This window comes from Tursiops truncatus, chromosome 1 (assembly GCF_011762595.2).
Source record: "Tursiops truncatus isolate mTurTru1 chromosome 1, mTurTru1.mat.Y, whole genome shotgun sequence".
In the NCBI taxonomy this organism is placed as follows: domain Eukaryota; kingdom Metazoa; phylum Chordata; class Mammalia; order Artiodactyla; family Delphinidae; genus Tursiops; species Tursiops truncatus.
In genome coordinates, this window is record NC_047034.1 from 82,090,985 (window position 1) to 82,104,166 (window position 13,182).

The 13,182-nt window shown below is 47.5% G+C and overlaps 1 protein-coding gene across 1 annotated transcript; it reads left to right on the forward strand.

Annotated features, from left to right (window-relative positions):
- The first annotated feature begins 3,050 nt into the window (after positions 1-3,050).
- Positions 3,051-3,806, forward strand: NHLH2 (nescient helix-loop-helix 2). The gene has a single exon (XM_073810144.1). It carries the CDS (start codon positions 3,237-3,239, stop codon positions 3,642-3,644), a length of 408 nt encoding a protein of 135 aa, XP_073666245.1. The 5' UTR covers positions 3,051-3,236; the 3' UTR covers positions 3,645-3,806.
- Positions 3,807-13,182: the final 9,376 nt, after the last annotated feature.

A 13,182-nucleotide genomic window follows, 5' to 3' on the forward strand; every position in this document is an offset into this window, starting at 1 on the left:
TAATCAAGCCTTGTTGAAGTGTCTTTTAAAATGTAAATGATTACAAATAAATGTTAGCTGTTGCATATCTGAATATATTTATTGTAGCACCATACATAGTATATATTTCCATGTTCTGGATACAAGCATTATCCTAAACTTTAAGGGAAGATATTGGTTTTATAATGTGCCAGGAGAATTTTTCCATAGTCAATATGTTGTTTATTTGCACTTAAATATTGCATCAATAATCTGAAAAAGAGAAATAACCTGATTATGGCTAGAGATTCTGATTAGAGGCTAAGGTTTCTATCATGGACTGCTTTCAACTGTTATATTTTATGGCACAGATTCAGTGGGAATCTGATCTGCTAAAATATTTGGGCTGTGAAAACTCCCACACTGTGACAGATGTCAAGTCCAATTAAGTGACTCATGTCCAGGTTTCTGTCCAATAGGATTTCCCATTAAATATCAATTTAGGGAAAAAAATTCCATCCCCCTTCTTAAGCCTTTATCTCTTCCACCATCTCCAGGCTGAATCAATTGGTACCAGGAGAGCCAAGAAGCCACACACTCATCTCTGCCTCTTTGCTCTGGCTCTCCCACCCTCTCGCGTCTTTCTCCGCTTCCCTGTCACTGTTACTCCGGGAGACGTTCACTTTTCACCAACCTTTCTCCAAACATCTCCAAGCCACTGACTATATATATTTTGCTACAAGGTAAAGAAAGGAGGGGGTGGGGGTGGGAGATGTAACCAAGCCTTGAAAGACTTTGAAACTGGAAATATGTGTCTGTTTATACAACATACAAGTAAATGAGGGAAGAGGAAGAGGCAAGCTAAGCCCCGAGTTACAGTATTGTGTTCCTGAGAACTGGGGAGACATCAGCTGAACAAAGCCTTATCTCAAAAAAAAAAAAAAAATTACTTCTGAGCAAGATTGCATCTCTGCCTTGCACTTCCCAGTTTCTGCTCAGTCGTATTAAGGGAAGGAAAGGCGTTCTACGGGAGCGGAATCTTATCTTAACCATCTTTCTTATTGATTCTTCCGCTATTAGAAAGTGGAGGAATCAGCCCTTTGATGTGATTGTGTTTATCTCTGCATCTCTTTTGTTATTTACAGAGACCTAGAAGAGGAAAGGAGGCACGAGACTTTTCAACACATCGTTTTAAAAAAAAATCAACAACGAATTTCCCGAAATGTTTGAGAACAATTAAAAGGAAAAGCCGTTTTTGATCTATCAACTAAGTGAACAATCATTCATATCGTCCACATCCTGAGATATTATCGTCCCTCGCTGTGGACACCAGCGAGATGACAGCTGCTTTTTCATTTTTGAATGTAATAAATATTTGCTGCTTCTAATATATTTCGGAATTTCTCCCTGCTTTTCCCTGGGATTTTAACTCTAAAAGATTGGAGAAAAGATTATCGAAAAGGCTTTTACAAGGTAAGCCTCCTTTAAATGATTTTTTTTCCAGCTTGGAACTAAGTTAGATGATTCATATCGCATTTATAGATGTGTTTCAGTGAATGGCTGAAAAAACCAAAATGCATACACGACATGCTATTTACGAATATTTTAAAAAGATATCTGGAGAAGAATTTATCATGCTTCGAGGGCAAGCCGGGAACTTTTTATCCGAACTACAACTATGTTGTGATTTATTGTGATTTTCCATTACTCGCCTATTTATTTATACCCTTTCAAGGCGAAGGTGTAGCTGCAAGTTGTTCTACTTACAAACGTATCCGTGAAAAGCCCACAGGGAGTCACATGTATTTCACTTGGAGCGTTTGTTTTTATTTTGCCTTAGAGGACTTGTTTTCCTCACAGGGAAATGAAAGCTGCCTTGGAGCCAAATTCGCTCCTAAGCAAGTGCGGTGCTGGGAGCGGAGAGCACAGCCCCCGCTTTTGTCTAGGAGCAAACGCTGCCGCACGTCGCCGACTCGATCTCTCTTCCAGCGAGCATCCCTCCAGCGGCACACTAGGGCCCGGGGCTCGCAGCCTGGTCCTCCCTCCCGGTGCCCGCGATCGGTGCGCTTAGCCCCCGCAGGTGCCTCCCCGCCTGCCGGACCCTTTCTCGAAGCCCGAATTTCCTCGAAGCCCCAAGGCTGGGAGCGGCCCCCTCCCCGGATGGGCGCGATCGGGGCTGGTCCTCCAGGCGTCCGGGAGGAGCCGGGCAAGGAGGCCTTTCTAGGATCGCATCCTTAGAGAAAGGCTGAGGACGGGCTAGCTCGGCCTCGGCCAGGCCGCCCGGGGACAGCTGAGGGCTCCCGACTCCGGGCCCCAGAGCACCAAACTTTGCGGGCGGGGATGCAGCTCGGGCCGGGGCAGCAGGCGCGGCGCCCGCCTTTCCCCGGCCCTTCCCTTCCCTCCCCAGCCTCTCCTTCCGCAGCCACCCGGCCGCCGACCTATTCCCGGGAGGTGGTCGGCAGACTGCGGGAGCATTGTCTTATCCCACGTCGCCGTGTCCCTAGGTCCCCGATGTGTGTGGCTGTCTGCGTGACAGATGGTGCTTCGGGAGCCTGCGAGGGCATGAGAGTCCATTTGCTGTTGAAAGGAGCCTCCACGTTTGTTTAGTCATCTATTATTTCGGAGAAGCGCGAGGGGTACGGGGAAGCCTTCCCGCTTCGGGACGCCTGCTCTCCGTCCGCGCTCGGGGCTGGGTTCCTCTGGAGTCCCGGCCGCCCCGCGCCCCAGACCCGCGCGCAGCCCGCGGGCACCCAGTTCTCCGGCTGCTTCGCCCCAGGCCCTCGGGGCGGGAAGCGCGCTCCGCGTCTCCCCGCCCCCCCGCAAACCCCAGATGGATTCGTCGTTCGGATTCATTCGTTTGTCAGGGTCGGAGAAGAAGTAAGGGAGGCGGAATGGCCGAGTTGTATTTAGCCGAAGGAAGCACAAAACCCAGGAGCGGCCTCGCAGGCCTGCGGTCGTTCCCCGGAGCAGGCCCGCAGGCCGGTGTGGGTCTCCTGCAGGCCTCGGTGTCAGGTCCAGGATGCGGCCTGGGCCAAGGAGAGGCCTCGCTGGCTCCCGAGCCGGGCGGTGGCACAGGGCTCGGCTCTCGGGCCTGCCTGCCTCGGCGCGCTCCTTCCCCGCGGGGTCCGCTCCTCGGAGCTCGCCGTCCTGCCTTGGGGAGGCGGCCCGGGCCGCGCGGAGGCCCGGCAGGCTAGGCCCTCGCCCGCTCTCGCTCCTATCCAAAGAAGACCCCCATTCCTTTTATTGATCGCTTTTCTGACTCCCCCTCAGTTTCCAAAATGATGCTGAGTCCAGACCAAGCCGCCGACTCGGACCACCCCAGTTCGGCGCCCTCGGACCCGGAGTCGCTGGGTGGCGCGGACGCCAAGGTGCTGGGCAGCGTGTCGGACCTGGAGCCGGTGGAGGAGGCCGAAGGCGACGGCAAGGGCGGCAGCCGGGCCGCGCTCTACCCGCACCCGCAGCAGCTGAGCCGCGAGGAGAAGCGCCGCCGCCGGCGAGCCACGGCCAAGTACCGCTCGGCCCACGCCACCCGCGAGCGCATCCGCGTGGAGGCCTTCAACCTGGCCTTCGCCGAGCTCCGCAAACTGCTGCCCACGCTGCCCCCGGACAAGAAGCTGTCCAAGATCGAGATCCTGCGCCTGGCCATCTGCTACATCTCCTATCTCAACCACGTCCTGGATGTGTAGGGCCGGGGTCGCGGCGCGGGGCCGCCTGGCCGGGAGTGGGTGAAACGCGGCCAACCCGGGCGGCCGCCGCGGCGATGGAGGAGGAAGCGGTGGCGCAGCGGGACGGCCGCCGCCACGACCTTGGACCGGGTAGGAGGCTCGCACCGTGTTCTCTCCGGTCGGCAGGGCGACTCTGGAAGGTTTCCGACTCCAGAAGGGTGGGGTTGTCTGGCGGGCCCTGGGGCTTGTAGGGAGCATTTTCCAGGCAAGGCGAACCTCCTGGAGGCACCGAGATGAGTGGCCTCCAGGCCTCCCCTCCACGTGTTAGGATCCCTTTAGGGGTTGTTGCTTTAGCTCACTGGAGACTGAGTTCTCCTACATTCATCTCCCACAGATCTTCATGTTTTGAAAGAATGAGGGCAGAAGCTCAGAGTCTGGGCTTCTAACTTTAGACTATCTGGATTTTTTCTAACTGACAAATCACCAAACATCATGAGGGGAGGGGAGGGAATCTCCTCCAGGGCAGAGATTCAAGACACAGAAAGGTGGAACAGGAAACTTTCTGATCCGTTGCGAAAAGAAAGATTATATTAGAATCCAAGTAAAACAGACAAGCCTAGAACATATGGTAAGGTTAAAAAGATACATTGAGAACAAACAGATATTGTGGGAAGATTTGAGTTTGGTGAGATTTTTAAACCCCAAGGTCTGACGCTAATGTAGACAGGAATATCCATATTTAAATGGAAAATTTAATATCTGATTGCTTTTTCAGGCGAAGTGCCCCTTATATATCCAAAAGCATCTATTTGTGACCTTAAACATGTGGACCCATAGGTGCAGTTAGAAAAGACAACCTATTTTTATTTATGTTAGAACGAGTAGAGTATTTTTTTCAAGACACTTATTTTTCAGAGTGGTGATAATTTTACTTTGGACACTCTGTGCCAATTTATTTATAGTCAAGTGTTTACACTTTCTCCTGTGGAATAATTATGTCTAACTTTTTACGTGTTTGTTGAGATTATACTGTGGTCTTTCTTTTTGCTCTAATTATATTGCACTTGTATAACAAATTTCCCACATCTCCCTGTTTCTAAGCATATTTTATATATTAAGATGTTTGTTCCTGAAAGGTTCTTTTGTTGTGAGATCAGCAACACTAGCACTTCACTGTTATAGTTTTTTAAAAAAAGTAAGTGTTGTTATCCTTATCTGTAGTTATGTCTGAAAAGTACTTTGCAAACCGTTTATAAGGAGAGTAGCTTCTTTGTGTGTGTGTGATGTTTGTGTGTGGGATGATTTTAGGAAATTAAGTTATTTTCCTAAAAAAAAAAAAAAGAATTCAGAACTACTTTCCTCTGTGACAACCAAAAAGAAAAGTCTATAACCTGAAAATGTTTCATGTTCTCAGCTGTGAAACTCTTAAAACAAGGAGTGTATTTTAGAGACAAGGGAAAAAAAAAAACCACATCTGCTATCCAAAGAATTTAGTCTTTTTCAGGGTTTTTTTGTGTCTCTGTTGCTTTATATAATGCAATATTTTGTAGTGAAAATAGATATAATCTGGTTTCTATCTGACGAGTTTTTCATATCTCATGAATGGTGCGCTGTTTTGCATATAAATAAAGGTATCAAATAAAGTCATCTCCTTTATTTTAAGCATACTGTCTAAAAATAATGAACATACTGGCTGAGCAAGAAATATCTTAATGGACTCAATTCCTCAGAAAGGAGCTAAAATTAGAAAACAGCAAAAACAAAACCAAATCTTGACATGTACTGAGATATTTGATGCTCTTCCTAAAGTTGGACGCTGATCAGTCTATAAATAGATGCCCCACATATGATGGTGACAGAAATCGTGTTTCTCTCAATGAAGAAAAAAGATTATCAGTGTTTATATAAAAACATTGCTTGAATCATAGATTCTTTTGCTTTAAAAGCAAATTCAGTAACTAACCCAATCTCTTCAAATTAGAGTTGGGAAACTGGGGTCCAAAGAGTTTATATGCCCTGCACTAAGTCCCATGGCTACTTAATGAAAATGAGAAGACCCCAAGATGATGACTCTAAGTCCTCATGGCACTTATTAAGAACAAGGTGCGTTTCACTATTGTACTATAGCACTCGGACATCTCATCAGGACATAGATTTTGGACATGATATCTGCGAGCAAGAAAAGACAACTAAACCCTGGACCAACCTGGAGATATGAAGAATGTTATCTACAAAAGCCTATACTTAATATAAAAATGTGGAGTACTCTGTCTATAAGCAGAAGACACGAATAACTTAAAGACTATCTATATGTGTATATGTACACACACATAGAGAGAATATTATCAACTGTGAGTCCATATCACACCACATCTCTGGTTGCAAAGTAAAAAACGCAACTGTGTGGATGCTTGGTTTTATAGCTATAAAATATCTGGGATTCTGAGAATTTTTCACTTTTTCTTGTAGTCAGGTTCACAGATACCTGATCAGGGAGACTTCATTCTCTTCTTCAGCTGAGGAGAGCACTTCCTAGGACATGAAAAATAATGGTGGCTTCTTTGGCCTTGTATCTGGACCCAGTTGTGGTCCCTGCAGCAGTGGTTAGTTGCTTGGCCTGCACACACACTACCTTTGGACTGAGTGTTTGCAGGTCTCCCTTCCCACCTCAAGGAGTGTGGTGAGGTAGCTACTCCGCGTCCTAATAGCACTTCTCTGTTGTAGGGCAGAGAAATCGGCCCTGCTCCTTTGCCAAGGAAACGAAGTCAACATCTAGCCTCCATTTTCTGGTTTATGAGCCCAACTTCCAACTGACCAACACAGTCCTCCCTCTGACACCTAGGAGGAGCCTATTAACTCCCCTCTCTAGACTAAGTCCCTTGCCCTTGGAGTTGGACGTAGGGCAGACGTGGACAAAGGGCAACATCCCTTCCCAGGTACACAGCCCACGGGATCTCAGGAGAGGATCTTTGCAATGTCACTTCAAATCCGAGGCCTGTGAGCAGCCCCCCAAAAGAAGGGCAACACTGTGGCGCTCTGCTGGACCAGAGGGTGACTGGCTGCTCCCTAGCACGTGGCAGGGACTCTGAGTACTCAGCCATACGTAAGGGAGTAGAGTCTTCTCCGAATAATGATGATGGCGATCACTCAGTCTGACATTCAGCAAATAGTTATTGAGGACCTACTGTGTACCAGGCATTGTTCTAGGTGCTGAAAATAGAGCAACAGATGAGACAAAGTCTACTGGAGAAGAGCAGTACACTGACGACAATAAATAATAGTTAACTTCAGGTATTGCTCAAGGCTATGAAGAAAAATAAAGCAAGGTAAGGAAATAGAGAATGGCAGCTGAGGGTGCTGGTGGAGGGTATTATTTTAGATAGAGCTGTCAGGAAAGGCCTCTCTGAGGAGGAAAGCTCTGAGTAGCCACCTAGCTCTGCCTAACCAGCAGCCTCCACAATTGCTGCCCCTCGTGCCCTTTCTTCTAGCATCCTGTTAACCTGACCTGTGCTCAGGCCACCAACACAGCTCTTGGGGATCACTCGCCATTCCCCACTGGCAGCAGCCTCACCCTTCACCCCCAGCTTGCTCCCTCTGTAGGCAGACCTGGGACCACAGTTCCTCCAACTACTCCTCACCCCTTTTGCTCTCTGTCCCCACTGCCCAGCAACTCACCAGGGCATTGCTGCTCCCCAGAAAACTCAGCCCCACCTGGCCCAGCTGATAAGGACATCTGGGCTGCATATTTCTATGCCCAAATGTCCCCTCACATCTGCCACTGTTCGGAGACATCCAGAGAAAAGGGGCAAAGGCTCTGGGCAAGGGCTTTCCTGGTGGCGCAGTGGTTGAGAGTCCGCCTGCCGATCCAGGGGACGCGGGTTCGTTCGTGTCTCGGTCCGGGAAGATCCCACATGCCGCGGAGCGGCTGGGCCCGTGAGCCATGGCCGCTGAGCCTGCGTGTCTGGAGCCTGTGCTCCGCAACGGGAGAGGCCACAACAGTGAGAGGCCCGTGTACTGCAAAAAAAAAAAAAAAAAGCTCTGGGCAAAAAAACCCCAAACAAAAAACCCTTCCCTTGCACGGGGAAGAGAACGGGAGGAGCAGCGGCAGAGGGTGTGGGTGGTGGGATGCAACGGGAAAGGAAGAGCAGGCTGAGGTCAGGGGAAATGGGTACAGAAAGAAATGAGGCTGAGTGGAGGTGGAGGGCTGGGGCCGGGAATGCCTGCTTCCCACATGAACCCTGTTCCTGGGGCTTCCTCCAGTGGCCCTGCCCCTTGAACAAGCATCACCTGATGCTATGATGAGGTTAGTAGACAGAGCCGACCTCTGTAACACTGGGATTAATCCAGTTCCCATCGCTGCTGTCTGTCTCTGGATGCCTGTCTTCCTCCCAAGGAGGTTCAGGGCAGCAGGAGTTAGGGGAGTGGGGACAGCTAATGTGAACGTGTGCACAGCTGATACACTTTTTCTGGGCTTAGAAGGGCTATCTCATTCAGTACTGGTAGCGGTAGAAATATTAATAGCTAACATGTATTGAGTGTATACTATGTGCTTACCGAGTTAAGTGCTTTGCAGGCATGATCTCATTTAACTCACAACAACCCAATGCAGTAGGTACTTTTGTCTCCATTTAACATATGAGGAGCTTGAGGCTTAGAGAAATAAAATTACTTGCCCAGGGTCACAAAGTCATGTTTGTCAGTTCATCAAAACCCCTGCTCTTACCCATCATACTCCATGGCTTTCCTTTGCCAGAGGGACGGCGGGGCCATGCACATACCCCCACCCTTAGCTCCCGTACCCCATCTCTCCACCCATGTGATCAGGGGAAGCTTCAGATCAGACATACCAAAGGAGTGCAGGATCTGCAGTGCACGCACCAGCTACCAAACCAAGGGGCCACGTGGAGGCTAAGACTGAGCCTCTGTTCCGCTTGCCGGGTCAAGCATGTGCCCTGACTTGGGGCTAAACTCTTGGGAAGACACTGCGGGCTAGTGGCAGTCCTGAATCAGCCCCTCCTGCAGGAGTCTGGCGCTGACACTGTCCATGGTACTGCTCTTCACCACCACACGGGTGAGCCTGACTCCTCAGCCTCCCCCATCCACACGCCTCTGCACATCAAGGCCCATCCTCACACTGCACACCATCCCTTGCCTGGACATTTTTCTTGACTCTTCAATGCCTATAAAAAAATAAAACTCCAATTCTTTCTCTGGGCACAGAAATCTTTCACAACCTTGTTTCAGATCCTCTCTAGCATCACCTTCAGCCGCTTTCCCTGAAGTTAAGTGTTCCTGCCAAATTCAGATTTCCTCACTTCCCTGGAGATGCCTGTCCTTTATAACCTCTACTTGTTTTCTCTCTGCCTAGAATGCTCTCCTCCAACTTTATTTTTGCCCAGAAAATTCCAACGATGCCATTGTCACCCAACTCAAGTGTAACCACTTTACAAAACTCTCCTCAATTTCTTTGGGCAGCGTGAGCTGCTCTGCTCTCTGAATCCCAGGTACAGTCGTCATTATGCCAGAATTTGTCTTTCTCCCATCCCTGTGTTTGAGACCTAAAACTCTGGGGCCAGGTTCAGACCCTGGCTCCAACTTACTCTAAATGTATGATGTGGGGCTTCCCTGGTGGCGCAGTGGTTGAGAGTCCTCCTGCCGATGCAGAGGACACGGGTTCGTGCCCCGGTCCGGGAGGATCCCACATGCCACGGAGCGGCTGGGCCCGTGAGCCATGGCCGCTGAGCCTGCGCGTCCGGAGCCTGTGTTCCGCAATGGGAGAGGCCACAACAGTGAGAGGCCCGCGTACCGCCAAAAAAAAAAAAAAAAAAAGTATGATGTTGAACGTGTGACTGTATTTCCTTCCTTTTCAAATGTGTGGGATGGGACAATGCATGCACCTTTCTCAAATGCTGCTGTGAGGCTTCCATGGGATAAGGCAGAGTGTTTCCAGAGCAGGAAGAACATAGTAAGTGCTTGATAAATGTGAACGATTATTATTAACTTTGTATTTATAGTATGCATAGGAAGCTGTATGAGAGAAGCTAAAAATAATAATCCATTCATAATTCATTTATGTATTCATGATTTGTGGTCTCTACCAACTGTATTCATCTGCATATGACACATGATTAACTCTACAGAAAGTCAGACAGTGATAATCCCTGTCCTATAAAACAGAAAACATCATAGGTAAGTAAATAGGAATCCACAGAATAGACCATAAACATACGCATCTAAAGTTATGTACAGGTCTGAGAATCCCACTCCACTCCATGTGGGAGGCCCGGCCAATGCCTTTTCTTTTATCATCTTGGTTTTTCCCATCGCACTTAATGCTGTGAACTCCGGATCTCCTACTAACTAGCTGTGGCCTTGAAAAATTACTTAATTCTGTGCCTCAGGTTTCTCACCTGTAAAATGGGGGGGGGGGTGATAGTAGTAGCTACCCTGTAGCTTTATTAGGAGGATTAATTAAGTTAATTCACATAAATCACTTAGAACATATCCAGTGCACCTTCAGATCTCAATAGCATTTTCTGTATTAGCTCTTATGGCAGATAACTTTTTCAAAAGTTAAATAGTTAAATTCTTTTTGAGGTAATGAAGAGAGAAATTGTTGAAATTTCCTAATGAATCTTGCTAAGTATTTCTGGGTCAGGAGGGAGGTTCCTCATCTCCTTGCTAATCATTCCAGAAATATACCAAGAGTAGGGAAGAGTTCATAATGCCATTTGGATCATCGTGGATGGACCTAGAGATTATAATACTAAGTGAAGTCAGACAGAGAAAGACAAATACCATATGACATCACTTATATGTGGAATCTGAAGAAATGATACAAATGAACTTATTTACACAACAGAAATAGACTCATAGACAGAAAACAAACTTATGGTTACCAAAGCGGAAAGGGGGTCAGGTAGGGAGGGATAAATTAGAAGTTTGGGATTAGCAGATATACACTACTATATACAAAACAAACAACAAGGACCTACTGTATAGCACAGAGAACTATATTCAATATCTTATAATAACCTAAAATGGAAAAGAATATGAAAAAGAATAAAATATATATATATAAATCTGAATCGTTTTGCTGTACACCTGAAACTAACACAACATTGTAAATCAACTATACTTCAATTTAAAAAAAAAAGAAAGAAAAAGTAGGGAAGATTTCATGAGCTTCTTGAATCACAGGAAAAGTGGTAAGATTTGGTGGATGGAGGAGAAGGGGCAGACTCCCTAGGATCACCTGGAATCAGGATGGGAGAAGTAGGAGGAAAAGGACATTGGGGTCTGCCTGCCTGAGAGGGTCAGACTGATGGAAGGGCAAGAGAGGAAAGAAAATCCTCGAGAGGCGATTCTGTGGAGCAGTATGAGGGCTGGGGCTTATCCCCTGAGCAGCGGGAGGTGAGCTGCACTGGAGGGGGAGGTGAGGATGAGGGGGGAGGTTACCTTAGTGCAGGTGCGAGTCAAGTGGGGCCTGGTGAGTAAAAATCAATCTGCATGAACTTTCTGAGCAACTACATTAAAAACAAAACCAAAATAAACAAACAAACAAAAAACACTCTTATGGATGATTTAAGAACATCTACCAAAGCTAAGGGGATAGTACACTGGTTTCTAATGTAACTGACATTTCTTTGTACACTTACCCATGCTTCCTCATTACCATTTTGGGCGATTTGAAGCAAATCCCAAATATCACACAATTTCATTCATAAATACACCAGTAAGTATCTCTAAAAGTTAAGGGACTCTTTTTCTTTTATTATTTTAACAAAACTGAAATGCCATTATTACAGTGAAAAAAATGAATAGTATTTCCTGAATACTGTCAGTGAGCACCTACATTTTTGAGGGGAATTTCACAGCTGGTCTAACCCATGTTTCCTGATTATCTTTTTTCACCAGCCAGTTGAATTGTCTCTCCGGTAGTCTTCCTTCTATTTTAAAAATCCATCCCCTGTCCTCCTTAATTTTGGCATGTTCTCTTACTCACATATCGGACAAGAGTGCCCCTCTGGCCACCCTCCCCCTGCCCCATCATGGATGGACGTAACTGGCCACTTCGGCACAGAAAGCCATTCCACACTCACGGCTGCTGTGTGGGCCGTGCTGGGGTAGCTGGTGGCTGGTGGCTGGCTAGCTACAGCTCAGGGTGATGGAGAAGGGATCGCTAGAACACGACAGAGTGGACACATGGCCAGAGCACAACTTAGGCTGATTTTAAAGATGTAAAAACAAAAAGTCAGATGGATTCTTTTAGCTGTGGATGAGGAACTGGGGTGAGGGGGTGACGTGGCATAGAAAGCATTCTGGGGGAGTGAGGACCTGCCAGACCCCCTGGACAGCAGCACCTATGAAGGCCTGAGGATCACTAACAACAGTAACAAGCTCCCCTAGCACGTCCTTTCAGGTCACAAATCTGTCACACATGCTGTCTCTGTGAGTCCCTCAGGCCTGGCACCGGGGTACGACCAACACTCTGAGGGGTTAAGTGACTCACCCAGTCTCACACCCTCTCAGCGCCAGAACCGCCTAGAAGCCTTTGACACCAATCTCGTGCTCGTTCTCCACACCGACCTCACGCTGTCTGCCCTGGCGTGTAGTTAGTAGCCCGGTGACTAATAATAATATCATCAAAAACAACTGCAAACACTTAGCACTCACCCTACGCCTTCCCATTAACTCACTTAACCCTCCGACAGCTCAGTGAGACAGGGGCTCTTATTATTCCTAAGTTACAGACAAGACCCCAGGACACAGAGAAGTCAAGTAACATGGCCAAGGTCATGCTGCTAGTAAGGACTTGCATGGGAAAATAAGGCTGAAGGGCAGTAAAATTCAAAAGCTTATACTTCGAAAAGAAGGAAAAAATACAAAAGTTTCTCTTTTGTGAAAATCATAAAATAAAAAACTACAGCAATTGAAAGAGCAAATTTTCTCTGCGAAGCAGCCTTGGCCCTGGACTAGACATTGGCCTGGGCCCCTGGACTTGTCCTCTCCTGTTGAGAGACCTCAGTGTGGCAAAGATGGGGATCAGGTGTCAAGGCATACAGGCAGGGCATGTTCTGAGTGTGGCTGTAGAGGATTGGGGACTGACAGCGCCGCATCTTATTGGTCTGCATCAAGACTCAGGACAAGCCAGAACGAGTCACTCTAGCGGGACCATCCTGACAACACTTTAGACTTTGGAAAATGTTCAGAAAAGCCTAGTGGTTAGCGTCCTGGTCCAATTCTAAATAAATGGAAAAAAGAAATGAGTGTTCTTACTAGGGAGGCTGTGTGTGGGCACTGAACACTTACACGAAGAAAATGAGCCCATCCAGGAATGGAACATCTACTGTGTCGTGGGTGTGACAGACCGCCAGGGGTCTAGGGCTGTCACATCTACGTATCTCAATTCCCCTGTCCCTCTATTTCGGACCTTAGCTATCAGGACCTCCAGTGGCAGCCACTTCGTTTTAGTGTCTTGTGTGAGCGGGAGGAGATATGACTTACTACAATCGCTAATGATTACTTTTTTAAAACTAATGATTTTTAGTGGCTGGAA

Coding starts and splice junctions, on each gene's coding strand:
- NHLH2 (XM_073810144.1), top strand. CDS start 3,237: ATGATGCTGAGTCCAGACCAAGCCGCCGACTCGGACCACCCCAGTTCG.